The sequence below is a fragment of the Anguilla rostrata genome, chromosome 14 (genome assembly GCF_018555375.3).
Source record: "Anguilla rostrata isolate EN2019 chromosome 14, ASM1855537v3, whole genome shotgun sequence".
NCBI classification, from domain to species: Eukaryota; Metazoa; Chordata; class Actinopteri; order Anguilliformes; family Anguillidae; genus Anguilla; species Anguilla rostrata.
Genome location: NC_057946.1, coordinates 3503209 through 3517583, shown reverse-complemented (window position 1 = coordinate 3517583; position 14375 = coordinate 3503209). Strand labels below are relative to the sequence as shown.

Sequence of the window (14375 nt, the reverse complement as noted above, 5' to 3'; positions counted from 1 at the left end):
TCGTACAAAGAATGATATGTATGACAGGGGAAGTTTTTTTTTTTTAAAATGGGCTATTCAACTAGAAATAGATTAAAGGTTTGTGCTGCCCTTTTGGACTGGATATGGATTTGCCATTTATTGACGTGCGTAAATAATTCATATAATTAGAGATATTCTGGAAAGTAATTTGATCCCCCGTAGGGCTGCGGATGTAGGTTTTATTTATTTGCTCATTAAAATTGATGTGGTGTCAGAATGTCTGAACATGGGCTGTTTTTGTTCTTAATCCCCCCCCCCCCCACCCCGTAGAGTGACGACATCACCAAAGTGGCAAAGGTGGCCAAAATCATCGAGCGAATGGTCAACCAGAACACCTTCGATGACATCGCACAAGGTACGCCGTCTCGCAGGAAACTGCCATCGCTTAACTGCACGCGCACAGAGCTTCTGCGTCTGTCAGAACGCCTTATCCACACACCAGCACTGAAAGACAATATGAATTTGTTTTGGAAGTCTTAGTATCTTTATTTTGTAAAAAAAAAAACACAAGACCAGGTTAAAACCTAGTATATGGCTGAACCTAACACATGTGATCCGGCCGACCAATGGTGTGACTTCATAACTACTCGGCCGACCAATGGTGTAACTTCATCACTCACTCAGTCACTCACTCAGTCAGTCACAGACATTCGCGTTTGTAGGGCTGGCCCCGCTGTTTCGGTCCAGCCAAAAATCAAGGAAGAAAATACACGTATCGTCCCTTGTTGCAGAATGTAAGTTGCAGAAGTAATTGAAATGTTCTACACTCCTCTTCTTGCATACGAGAATAGATACGAACGTGCTTATATTTGATTCAGCCTGTTTCGTAAGCAGTGCTCATTGACATGCATAAAAAACACATTTATCAGTTCATTATGGGTCCATGTTCTATTTCCATCTCTCGCTGCTTCTAATTCCTCACGGAGTCTGTCTCTTCAAATGGCAACAAAAAAAATAAGCAGAAAAATCTTCAGTATAAATTCAACGGTGATAGAGTACTTTCAGCTCTAATAGGGAACATATGGTCCCTGTTTACAAACCATTCTAAATGGCTTGTCATCCTTAAATTGTTTTTCATTCACCACGCCATACTGAGGGAATATAAAATGTCAAACTCCTGCTTATATATACAGATATAAAGCATTAACAGCCACTCAGAAGAGGGGGATGAGAGATAAATGTTTCTCTGCATAGATCTCATGCTTCTTGTTAAAATCCTTCTGTTTGACTCTGCAACAAGGCCGGCGAAATCAGATCTCTGCATGATGCTTGTTGCAATGCATTATGGTCCTCACTCTTAATCATCTCTCTGTTTGCCTTTGATGATCCAGCGCCTGCGGTTCTGATTGGACAGGCCCTGAGTCTCTGCTGAGTTTAAAAAACAATGGCACAGGCCTGAATACATCATCAGCTTGTCAGAGCCAATGAGTGAAGCGTGCCTTAAGCAGAGAGTCTGTGTTTATGAAACGACCGCTTCAGTGAATGGATTCAATTAAACTCTGTTAGAGTCGAGATAACATTGTTAGTGTTGAGTTCAGGCAGATATATTTGTTATGTACGTCTGTAAGTACATCTTTTTTTTTTTTTTTTTTGCCAGGGCCCATTTTATGTGAGTGGATTGAGAACGCGTTTAATTAAGTGAAGAATGTGAACGTTTCTGCTGATGAAGCATTTTGTTGTCTGGGTGTGTTGGCTGCATTGTCTGAACGCCCTGCCACGATGCATTTTGAAAAGTATTTAAGTGGGTGTGCCTTAACCACCACCCTACACAAATGAATTTTGCTGAACTGTGGGGATGCCACCCAAATTCTAGCTGACTCGGAAAGTCCTTTATTGACACGGTTGGCATGTTTTCATAAATCAGGCCTTAATGGCTTGGCAGGGCCTATTATCTGGATTAAATTTTTATTTTGTGTACACAAATCATTTATACAAGCAGTTATAAAAGAATCTTGCAGATTACTGAGATTTAAAAGAAGCATGCATTTTCACAAATATTCCTCTTTCATTTGGCCCTATGTTTTAGCTAGTATTTTCTACTGGCATTGGCATCTACAGTATGAAGGGTTCATGCACTTCAAATACATATTTTGACCCAGGTGTGGAAAGTGTGAATGAATGAATGGATCTCAGCTCTCCAGATTCCTGAACCCTTGTTTCCTCCCCTCAGACTTCAAGTACTTTGAGGACGCTTCCGATGAGTTCCGGGAACAGGAAGGAACTCTGCTCCCGCTCTGGAAGTTCCAGTACGATAAAGCCAAAAGGCTGGCTGTGACTGCCCTCTGCTGGTCAGTACACCGTCATTACATCGCTTCTTTACTGGCGTGTAGTATTTAGCACTTTAGCCGCTACTCTTTCTCCTGCGGGTAACTCAGGCTGCCGTGTGCAGGACCGGGACCAATTTCATTTCAATTCAGTCAATTCAGGCCAATCAACTGAAATTCAGTTAATTCAATGGACAATTCCCATAATGCCCTTTCCATTAGCTTTTGTCTTTAAATTAATTGAAATTCTGAAATTCAGTTAATTTCTTGAATTGGCTGACATGAAATGGAATTTATCTGTACTGTGACCACAAAATACCAAACCGCAGTGCTGTAACATGGTTTTTGGTCCATGTTTTTTTAATGAATCATTGAATTAATACACACTGGCATAATACACACACACTAGCTGCCATGAAAAAGTCTAACAGTAATAACCTAATGCTTAAACTGGGGAAAATATTTTAAAAAAAAACATTTGCTTAAAACCTTCCATCTGTTAAAGAATATAGTTCTTGATTAAGAGGAATGAACAAGACAGAAATACCTCCAGGCAATTAATTAATCCTGTTAATTAAACTATTTTTGAGTATTATACAGCAGGATATGGTGTGTAATCTACTTTCTTTTCCCACTGGGGGTCAATGTTACCTATATATTTATATTTAAAAAAGGCACATATTGTATGCTTGGTGCTATATAATAGCTTTTTTGTTGACAGAAATATTACTAGTGCTATGTTAAAGAAAACTGATTGCAGCACTGTACAGGTTTTTTAACAACTGAAAATTGACTCTGTTTGGGATCTCATTCTGCAGGAATCAGAAATACAAAGACATTTTTGCCGTGGGACTCGGCTCCTGTAAGTGCATCGTCTTTACGCCAGAATTCTGCATCAGAATAAATGAATACATCAAAACTAAACAAATGGGGCATCCTTCCAGTGAAGAGGCATGCTTTAGCATCGTCTTATCGAACCTGTGTTTTGTAGTTGTTCCAATGACCTTGATATGCAGTTGTGTACGTCGCTTTGGATAAAAGTGTCTGCCAAATAAATGCAATATAATGTAACATGTTTCTTCGTTTCTGTGGTTCTGATTACCATGAATTCTGCAGACATTAAAATACGCTGAATAAATAAAAAGTAAATATTAAAAAGTTGCCCCCCCACCCCCTCATCTCGCCATGTAGATGATTTCACTAAGCAGGGCCACGGGATGGTGCTCCTCTACTCGCTGAAGAACTCCACGTTCCCCGAGCACGCCTTCCCCACGCTCTCCGGGGTCATGTGCCTGGACGTCCACGCCAGCCTGTCCCACCTGGTGGCCGTGGGCTTCTACGACGGCTGCGTGGCCGTGTACAACCTGCAGGAGCACCCAAACCCCGTCTACAAGAGCACCGCCAAGTCCGGGAAACACACCGACCCCGTCTGGCAGGTCAGGCGAAAACCCTAACCCCCCTCCCCCCCCCGCCCCCACATGGCTGGGTTCCATACATGTGTTCACATCTTCATCTGAAACATGCCTGTGATCAGACCTGGGTCACATGCGTATTTGTTTTGGGTTCAAATACTTTTTCTACACTTTTTCCACTGATCTTGTCTGGTGTACTGGAACCAATGAAATACTTGCAAAAAGTGTAAACCCTGCCTTCTGGTCATAGTGGCAGGCTCAATTACACAAGATCGATAGAGCACAGAAAAAGTATTTGAATCCAAAACAGATACATGTTTCACCCAGGTCTGCCTTTGATGTTCCTCACTGTGTCTTTCTGAAACATACCTGTAATGTTCTGTTCTGTGAGGAGTTTTTCAGTTCCATGAATGGATATTTTAAAAATCCTGGTCTCAGTAAAGTTATACCGCAGTTTAAGTCATCTTATTGCCTCTTGTGATATATTATTGTAAATGTTGATTCTCATGTTGTAAATGTTTCTCATGTTGTAAATGTTCTCAATGTTATAAATATTGTTTCTCATGTTGTAAATGTTGTTTCTCAGGTGAAATGGCAGAAAGACGACATGGACAACAATCACATTTTCTTCTCCGTGTCGTCCGATGGGCGTGTTGTTTCTTGGACTCTAGTCAAGGTGCAGAATCAGTGCTTACAATCAGCGCTTTTTAAAAAAAAACGTCTTCTCAGCAAAGCTTTGTGCCGCCAGCAAGTTGTATCTTCAAGTCGGTTTCCTTTTACATTATCTGGCTTCATTATCGTTTGTACTGTTGGATCTGGTGCAGTTTGCCTGTTGGGCAGTACAGTTTACTTTGGGCTAATATAGGTAACTGAACACCTGCTAATTTCACTGTTAAAGAAATCAATTTCAATCTTGGTCTGAAAAACTTATATTGACGTATGAAAAAATTATAAAAACGATGCTTGTCATTCTGAGTGATGCTCATCACCTGTGTCCTTGTGTTTGGCCACGCCCACGCAGAACGAGCTGGTGTTCACGGACGTCATCAAGCTGTCCATAGAGGGCGCTGTTACGGAGGAGCCAGAGGGCCTACGGCTGCCCACCATGGGTACGAGTCACACGCATGTCTATGATGTAAATCGTCCATTTTTACAGCTTTGCGTTTTGCTGATTTAAAGTGTATTTTAAGTGCGTAAGTGATTTAAAGTGTATTTTAAGCGCGTAAGTGATTTAAAGTGTATTTTAAGTGCTTCTCTCTTTGCTGTCTAAATAGTTAGGTGAATGATGTGGACTTATGTTCCTACCAAAGGAAACCGCAGTTTTAAAGACCGGTCCTGATTCCTCGACTTTCTCTCCCTGCAGCCTGCGGAACCTCCTTTGACTTCCACAAGCAGATCGACTACTTGTTTCTGGTTGGCACCGAAGAAGGAAAAATTCACAAGGTGAGAAATATTAGGGATAAAAAAAGAATTCTCCGTGGAATTTGTCGTGGACATCTGCGTTCACTGCAACGCTAACGCTAACCACTCTCACGCCATTCATTCCAAAAAACCCCCTTCTTTAGGGTTTAATTAGAGGGGACTGGGCCCTTAGTGTTGGTTTACTTTCATTTTAATGTTTTATTTCTTACTTTTGGACTTCCCTCTGTACTTTAGTACTGCACTTTCTGTACACGCATGCATGCACAGACGCATGTGCACACACACACACAAACACACATACACAAAGGGTATTTTACAAGCAATCACACTGACACAGATTGCACACGTGCATAAAAACAGACACGCACAATAATTCAGTCACACTTGTTGAATGCTCTTAAAAGAAACCGTTTGATTGCCCGATTGCTCTATAAATCCCAGCGAAGCTTTTAAATGAGAAACGTCACTCGTTCGTAAATCAGCCCACTGAGACCCGTGCTGGCTTGGTGTAGCCCATTTAACTGCACGCTTTCCTCAGCATTAAATTTCTAATATTTCAAATCAACTAACTGACTGACTTTCCCCTCAAAGCTCATTCATCCTAAGGCATTTCAGTCGTGGGTCCCCTTTAAACAGGGAAGAATGTGTGTAGAGTACACGATCTCCAATTTTCTACAATTTGTTGTCAGTCTGCTCCTTATATGCAGCAGCTTTGTGTGTGCGTATGTGTGTGTCTGTCTGTCTGTCTGTCTGTGTGTCTGTGTGTTGTGTGTGCTGTGTGTCTGTCTGTCTGTGTGTGTGTGTGTGTGTGTGTGTCTGTCTGTCTGTCTGTCTGTCTGTCTGTGTGTGTGTGTGTGTGTGTGTGTGTCTGTGTGTCTGTGTGTGTGTGTGTGTGTGTGTGTCTGTGCCCACCAGGATGTGTGTGTGTGTGTTGTCCCTTCTGTGTGGTGGTGTCTGTCTGTCTGTCTGTTGTGTGTGTCTGTGTCTGTGTGGGTGTGTGTGTGTGTGTGTGTGTGTGTGTGTCTGTCTGTGTCTGTGTGTGTGTGTGTGTGTTGTCTTGTGTCTGTGCTGTGTGTGTGTGCTGCTGCTGTCTGTCTGTCTGTCGTGTGTCTTGTTGTCGTGTGTGTCTGTGTCTGTGTGTCTGTGTGTCTGTGTCTGTGTGTGTGTGTACATGCATGTCTGGTTTTCCTGGTCTTATGGGGACCGAGGTCTGCCGTGTCTGACTGCTTGTCCCCTGCCGGTCCCAGTGCTCCAAGGCCTACTCCAGCCAGTTCCTGGAGACCTACAGCGCCCACAACATGGCTGTGGACTGCGTGCGCTGGAACCACTTCCACCCCAAAGTCTTCATCTCCTGCAGCTCCGACTGGACCGTCAAGATCTGGGACCACACCATCAGGTACGCCTGCGCCGCACCTGCACCCCTCCGCCCTCCACCGTATCCATAGAAACGAGCGTGGCCTGGGTTCCACCAGTTTTCAGCCTTAGCAGGGCCACCGCGTCCTGAACGCAAGATAGGCACTGCACGTAGGGCCCCGCCTCCCTCTCTCCTGTCACCCTCCCACATTCTGCGATTACAGTCTAACCGCCCACCCACCCCTGCCCCTGGCCCCTCGATTGACATTGACCAATGTTGACTGAGCAGTAAACGTGTTACTTCTGATTGCATCGTGTGCAGTAGCCAATTCGCTGATTGCATCGCGTACAGTAGCCAATCCGCTTATCACATCGCATACAGTAGCCAGTTCGCTGATCACATCATTTACGGTAGCCAATCCACTGATCGCATCATGTTCAGTAGCCAATCCACTGATCGCATCATGTTCAGTAGCCAATCCACTGATCGCATTGCGTACAGCAGCCAATCTGGTGATTGCATCTCGTACAGTGGCCAATCCACTGATCGCGTCGTTTACGGTAGCCAATCCGCTGATCACATTGCCTATTTTAGCCAATCAGCTGATCGCATCATGCACAGTAGCCAATCCACTGATGCCACCTGGAAAAATCTCCAGAGCTCTGGTCAGCTGAGGCCCAGAGCCAGAATATTTCGGCAGGGCCAGCCTGGTTCACCCCGGGCCCCCTGGCACACGCCCTGCCCACGGCTTTTGAAGGACAGATTCCGCCCCCGCTTCTGGGTACTGAACTCCCACCCGCCTTTCCTCGCATCCGCTCCCCGATCACACAAATCACAGAGCCAAATTAGATCTGCGTCCCCTTCCCTCTCGATGGGGAACAGGACGCCATTTGTTAGCCAGGGTAATCGTTTGACAGGTTCATTAACAGTCGTCCTTGTTTTATTCGCACTCGAAGGTGCGGCTGATGGTGTTATAATGCAGTGCATTTGACTGGCTGCAGTTGTTCTGACAGGTTTGCAATCTTCATGATTGCTAATTATTACCGTCAGTCTCTGTGGAGGTCTCTGCGGCACTACCCAGGCTCACCAGCAGAGGGCTCTAGCGCTTAATGTATTTACTGGAAACATGTTGTAACTTTGGAGAAAGGTGAATCACACCTATTGGCCTTTTTTCCTTTTTATTTTAATGAGTTCGCCTTTTATTTCTCCAAACTGGTAACCATACCTGCAAGAATCACAGTAGCCATAGTGTTCACGGCACAAGCTGGTGTGGTACAGGAGAGCTGATTGGTGGAGAGACTGTCACTGACAAGAATTGGTAGCCTACGGGCACCTAACGCATTGGTGGGAGAGGCTTCTGCATCAGTAACCAGTAACCCCCCCATAAGACTGAAACCCTGCCCACCACAGCCAGAGTTAACCCAACTGGGTCTCACAGCTATGGATTTGTTGGTCACTGGCAGCTAGAGACATAGTCAGGACGTAAACCTGCAGCTCCAGAACTCAGCCTGCCCTTGTGGTGATCTCTTTTCATAACTTCATCACTCAAACCCCTCGCTTTTTGTAAATTTTGCTTTTATAATGTGTGTCTATTTCATGCCAGCAAAAACGAACTGAACAGACTTTGAGTGTAATGCAGTATTTCTGGATTTTAAATTTTTTATTAGTTTGACTTTTGGTGGTAATACTCCTCCATTAACACTTTAACCTCCCTCACTGCATTAAACTGAAGACCTGAGAGGAAGCAGACCCCCTTATCCACATTCATATCAGATGGACCTCAATTTCAGCAGAGTGCGTCAGTAAGTGTAGGAGTTTGCTGGTGTGTTTTAAGTGGCTTTAAATATCCCTTTTGTAGTGTAGGTTTCAGCATATTAGAATATATGGTTCCTGAGATTCAGATCAGAAACTTGTGTTCCCTTCGGGGGGCAGAAGTTAATTGCCAGATCTTAGGAGGATAATTTAGCATTATCCCGCAGCACCAATTTCAGCAGTCATAAAACTAGACTATAAGATACGGAAATAAAGATACATTAATAATGGACCCTCAGTGATAGTTTCAGTATCGATCAGCCTCACTCATTCATGAAATCTCAGAAAAACAACATAAAAAATTAATCTGCCGTGGCACAGAACACAGCAGGGATCCACGCCTGGAGAGACTTGCCTCACGGATCTGCAATATAGACCAATGGTCTCCAACCCTGGTCCTGGAGAGCTGCAGGGTCTGCTGGTTTTCATGGTGACTCTGCACTTCATGAATCAATTAGAGCAGTTGATCACGTAGTTAACTCAACTCACCTGGTGTCTTGGGTCTCAACTGGGTGTTGGTTTTTAGGTGAAAATAAAAAACCAGCAGACCCTGTAGCTCTCCAGGACCAGGGTTGGAGACCACTGATATAGACAATTTCATAAAAACATTCCCTGTGAAAGGGCCAAGCCAGGGGGTGTGGTGACTGCCAACAGTTTGTCAGGATTTTTATACGTTTAGTTATTTATTGATTAATTATTATTCTTGTGCGGAGGAGAGATGCTGGGTATATTGGGGGAAGCATGCTGGAGATGGAGCTGCCAGGCAGGAGGAAAAGAGGAAGGCCAAAGAGGAGGTTCATGGACATGGTGAGGGAGGACATGCAGGTGGTTGGTGCAACAGAGGAAGATGCAGAGGACAGGAAGAGATGGAAACGGATGATCCGCTGTGGCGACCCCTAACGGGAACAGCCGAAAGAAGAAGAAGAAGAAGAAGAAGAAGTTGTTTATTTATTATTCTGCTGTTAGTCTCAGTCACCAGAGCAGTTAGGGATTAGGTGCCTTGCTCAAGGACACTTCGACACTCCCAGGGCGGGGTTTGAACCGCCAAACCCTCCGACTGCCAGACAATCGGTCTTACCTCCTGAGCTATGTCGCCCCCCCCAGTGTTCACTGTGTGTCAGACTCTCAGTCAGGCTCATTTCCCAAGCCCTGCCACTTCAACAGACTCATGTAGTAATTATTTCAGAGGTTCGGTGTGATATTTAAAATTTTAATAGCACTTTCCGTGGTTTGGATTTACCTTCAGGCAATTTTCACCACATGACATTTTTAACTTAATAAAGTTCTGAGCCTCCGGAAACACCTCTGTGGTTCAGAATGGAGAATGGCTACATGATGTATAACTTGTGTGTATTTATTCCTTATGGAAAACACTGCTTTCAGGCAATAAATTTACATGTCACATCATTATTATATGTAATGGAATTGGTTTCTCACAAGAAAACAAATAGGGGAACTGTTTAAGTATCAAGTGGAATGGATTTTGTTCCCAAGGGTTTGTTTTACTGAAATTCCATGGACCTCCATGGACCTCAGCTGTGTCCTAGAAGGTCTGAGGCAAACATGGCATTTATAACTTTTCCTGAAAACACCCCATATCGTTCATGCTCAAGCTTTCTCTGCATGCTGAGTTAGAATGAGGAAGCTGCCTACCCCCTATCCCTTGCCTCTTGCCTCCCTGCCCCCTACCCCCTATCCCTTGCCCCTTGCCTCCCTGCCCCCTGCCCCCCTGCCTCCCTGCCTTCTGCCCCCTAACCCCTACTCCCAGCCTCCCTGCCCCCTGTCCCTGTCCCTACCCTGCCCCTGACCCCAGCCCCCTGCCTCCCTGCCTCCTGCCCCTAACCCCACTCCTGCCTCCCTGCCTCCCTGCCCCCTGCCCTACACCCTCTGCTCTCTGCCCCCTGCACCCTACCCACCACCCCTGCCTCCCTGCCCCCTGCTTCCCTACCCCCCCCCCCTGCCTCCCTGCCCTGCTCCCTACCCCACCCCCTGCCTCCCTGCCCCTGCTCCCTACCCCACCCCCCGTCCCCCTACCCTCTAACACTTCCCGTGTGTTCGCAGCACGCCCATGTTCACCTTTGACCTGAACTCGGCGGTTGGGGACGTGGCGTGGTCGCCGTACTCCTCCACCGTGTTCGCCGCCGTCACCGCGGACGGAAAGGTAAGCGGACCAATCACAGACCTCCTGCAGCGGGCTCATTTTACCTCCTTGCGTCCTTTCCTCGCGTCCTTTCCTCGCCTCCTTAGCTCCACCCAGTGGAGGAAGCGAGGAACGGAGAAAACGAGGAAACGTGTATTTTGGCTTCTTCTTCTTCTTTTTTTTTTGAGATGTCCTTGTTCAGTCAAACGTCAGTTTGAAGCCACGTCAATCACAGATATGACAGGTGGGGAGAGGTGGATCCACAAAGGTTGATCGTGTACACGTCACGTGTTCAGAGAAAAATACTTGCAGAACGATGCACTCGTGTTTCCCTTTCTCAAAAATGCTTCAGGAGCATCTGGTGACAGTAACTGATATCGATATTGGGGGAGGTATGGTGGTGCAAAGGATAGCACTTTCATCTCACAGCAAGTAGGTCCTGGGTTCGAATCCCATCCAGGGCCTTTCTGCTTGGAGTTTGCATGTTCTCCCCATGGCTGCATGGGTTTCCACCGGGGTACAACCCAAAGACGTGCCTCACGAGGGTGTTGCTGTAATTCAACCTAGCCTGTCTAAATAAAGGTTACATTAAATATATCTGCGGATGCTGACTCCTACCTATTTTACTTTATAGCGCAATTACAAAACGCAGCCGAGTCTTCCACGCTCATGGGAGAAGCAGATGAGCACAGACGTCAGCTTACCAACTTTATGACTTGCTTACTCTGTTATTATGCAGAGAGTCTGCAGAGGTACTGAGCTTCTTTGTAGCCCTGCTTGTTACGTTGGCTCGTAAATAATAAATGGAAGTAGCTCGGAGGACTATAATTAGGCTGCGTTTTGAGCGTAACATTCTCGCTTAATTTATATGTTTCATCTTCCCTGGCTGACACCGCTGGGTTCCTTTTGGGCTCAAAGACTTTTTCGTGTTTTTACATTCCGTCCCTGTGTTCTCATCCACTGCGAGCCATTGCAGTACATCAACTAAGTGCTTTTTATGAGGGTCACAGTCAATCACTAATTGTGTAATTAGTCAGAGGATTCAGCTGATGAACAGTCCAGTGCCTACAGTGACCCCATGGTGATGTAGATGGTAATGAAGGTTGAAATCATTATAGGTCACGTTCTCTAAACGTGTGTCCGTGTTCATGAATTTATTTTTTAAAATCTTTTTTAGATCCTAAAATCATAGATCCTTTCCCATTGGCTCTGTGTTTATTGACCTCGGTATCATGCAGGTAATGCAGCAAACCTGCTGATTTTAGATTTTCTGATATGCTCATTTTTGATTTGTTGAAGCGTTGTATCAGCAAGGGGGGTGGGCAGGGGGGTGTTTCGGTGGGGGGGAGAGTTGAGCAGTCACTGGCGGCTGACTCACACGCAAAGACAATATGGACACAGATGAGTCAACAGATGACAGAGACCATTATGTTTTGCGCAGTTTGTTTGCTTTGCGAGGAAAATCAATTACATCCAATTTACAGTTGTTGTTATTGCCAACAGTTACAGCTCAGTCACGGATTGCATCAGACAACGCCTACTGAACTCTGAGCTTGACTTTATAACAAAATAACAGCATTTGTCTCTGATAATGCAAGTTACTGTACACATTCAAAGCTTACAATGAAAGCCTCAATGGTCTGATATCATTACTACAGTACTGTGCTTCTAGACTAGTTAATACAGTACTGTGCTTCCAGACAAATTAATACAGTACTGTACTTCCAAACTAATTAATACAGTACTGTCCTTCCAAAGTAATTAATACAGTACTGTGCTTCCAGACTAATTAATACAGTACTGTACTTCCAAACTAGTTCATTACAAATTACCGGTACATGAACAAGGCGCTACATTTGATACCCAAGGAGTTCTGGGACATGGGTGGAAAAATCCCTCCAAATATTGCACAGAACGTGAAACGATACTTGTCCATTCCACCAAACGTTGATGAGGAAAGGACGAGTTCACATTCATTTGAGTTTATCTTTCTTTCACTTTTTATTCGCTGACGGTGAGCTCTGCTCGTGCTCATTAAGAGCAGAGGTTTGCAGGAAATCCTGAAAGGGATCTGCCCTTGTTCTGTGCCCCTCCCCATAAGGCTTAAGGGGGAAATTCATGGTCCCGTTAAATCGGCACAGAGTCTTAAAAGCCGCAGAGAAACTTCAGGAAAGAAGCAAGATCTCGTCCACTGTCTCACGACCCTTAATTCTGCCCCCCCCCCCCCCTGGGAGAAGGTTCTGTTTAATTCAGCCCCCTTTCCCCTACTCCCCCCCCCCCGCCCCTCTGAAGCACTTTGGCAAAGACTGGAGCTCGGTCACGGTCCATTATCCGCATCGGAGAAAACGACCTCCGTGCTCAGAAAAGCCCGTACAAGGGTCGATTGTGAATGACGCAGCGCTCCGCGGAATTTTGTTAAACGAATTAGAGAGAGGTTCTTTCTGGGATGGGGGCGGAAAAGGGAAGTGTTTCTAACATTAGAAATTGATTCCTAAAATGGATTTTGGGGCAGATAGCTGGTGCTTCAATTTAGCGCCTCATTGCGCTCTTAACTGTTGTAATTACTCCAGTGGGTGTCGAGCACTGTTGTAATCGGTGCTGCTGATTAAGATGACGTTTGCTCTGTTCTCTTGTTTTTTTTTTTCGTTTCGTCTCGTTTAATTGTCTGTTAAATTGCCATCCAGCTATAAATTCATAGCGGTTTGTTTATTGCTGCAGTCGACTGAGTTGCCGTTGCGAAACGGCTACGAGGGCTAGCGTCCGATTTATTGGAGAGCTAGATTGCGTTCAGCGCTCTGCTGTCGACGCGGGTAAACGAAACGAGCCGTGTTGTGAAACGATCGCACCGAGGCTCGGATATCGAGTGGGCCGCGTTCCAGGGCCTGTTCTGCGGGTGGCGGAGAGGAAGTGCTCTCCGAGATCGAGCAGGGCGAAAACGCAGCCTGACAAGGGACCCGACAGCACGCCCCGGACCCTTCGGATCAAATAAAGCCGTCCGTTACGAGACAAAACGAGGAGGTAAAAATCAGGAAGTTGCGAGACTTGGGCAGGATATGACATCACGGGCGTCCCGTTATTCCCTGACTGAGACATCGACCTCGTTCACTCTGCTAAAGAGGAGAGTGGGGTTTGCGAATGATGTTGTTACAGGCAAAAGAAGGGCTGTCTTGGTGATTTACACTTACAAAACACATCCTTCCTTCATTCCTTCCTTCCTTCATTTTGTTTATGCACCAGTTCTTCCCTCACCCTTACAGAACTCCTTTGAAGCAAGGCTTTCTGGGACTTGTAGTCAAAATGACTTCCGCAAACACGGATCATGTTTTCTTTCTTTGTCCATTAAATAATTCCATCACCGGGAGACCGTGTGGCGACAATCCACAGTCTACCTCTGAACCCATATCAGATTTCCTCCATGCAGCTGGGGGTTCACTCAGCCACCACGACATCACTTTCTGTCACGTGTCTCCATCCTTATCCATTACCCTCACTGCTCTCCCCCCTGTGTGAGTAAAGTGACACGATACACAATGAGGGCGGGCTGTCCTCCCACCTTTTAAATAAAAAATGGGAACATTCCCTGTCACTGCAGCTTGTTCAAATTCTCTCTATCACGAGGAGATGAGGAGATGAAGGAGGAAGGAAGAAAGGTTTTTATGGTATTTGAACATGGCTGAGGAGACGAAAACAAATCAGGAATAAGGACTATCTTGTCTGGTCTGTGTTGTTATCAGTGTGTTCAGTGTTATCAGCCTGCCCTGGGACAGTGGATGGACATTAAATAAATCTGCAGATTTACTGGCAATTTTGGCACCAATTATTTGCCCTTTTTAGAAACTCGCAATTAAAAGTGCTGATTTACATGGCTCGTTTATAGCTGACACATACTGCTAATTGGCATTCAGCCTAATATGACCAAGCTGCGTAGCTGACTTTGTAATAATGATTTG

General features: G+C 45.4%; 1 protein-coding gene across 3 annotated transcripts in view; it reads left to right on the top strand.

The window, feature by feature from the left end:
* The window catches only part of dnai1.2 (dynein, axonemal, intermediate chain 1, paralog 2), a 42284-nt gene that overhangs the window by 10130 nt on the left and 17779 nt on the right, over positions 1-14375 (top strand). For all 3 annotated transcript variants that reach the window (XR_010325414.1, XR_010325413.1, XM_064308298.1), the window contains exons 10-18: positions 292-376; positions 2192-2309; positions 3104-3147; positions 3477-3721; positions 4284-4373; positions 4719-4806; positions 5061-5140; positions 6367-6515; positions 10347-10446. Coding sequence is in view for 1 of the 3 variants with exons in the window: in XM_064308298.1 (XP_064164368.1) it covers positions 292-376; positions 2192-2309; positions 3104-3147; positions 3477-3721; positions 4284-4373; positions 4719-4806; positions 5061-5140; positions 6367-6515; positions 10347-10446 (999 nt within the window). In the remaining 2 variants the exon portion in view is untranslated. The remainder of the gene's footprint in view (positions 1-291; positions 377-2191; positions 2310-3103; positions 3148-3476; positions 3722-4283; positions 4374-4718; positions 4807-5060; positions 5141-6366; positions 6516-10346; positions 10447-14375) is intronic.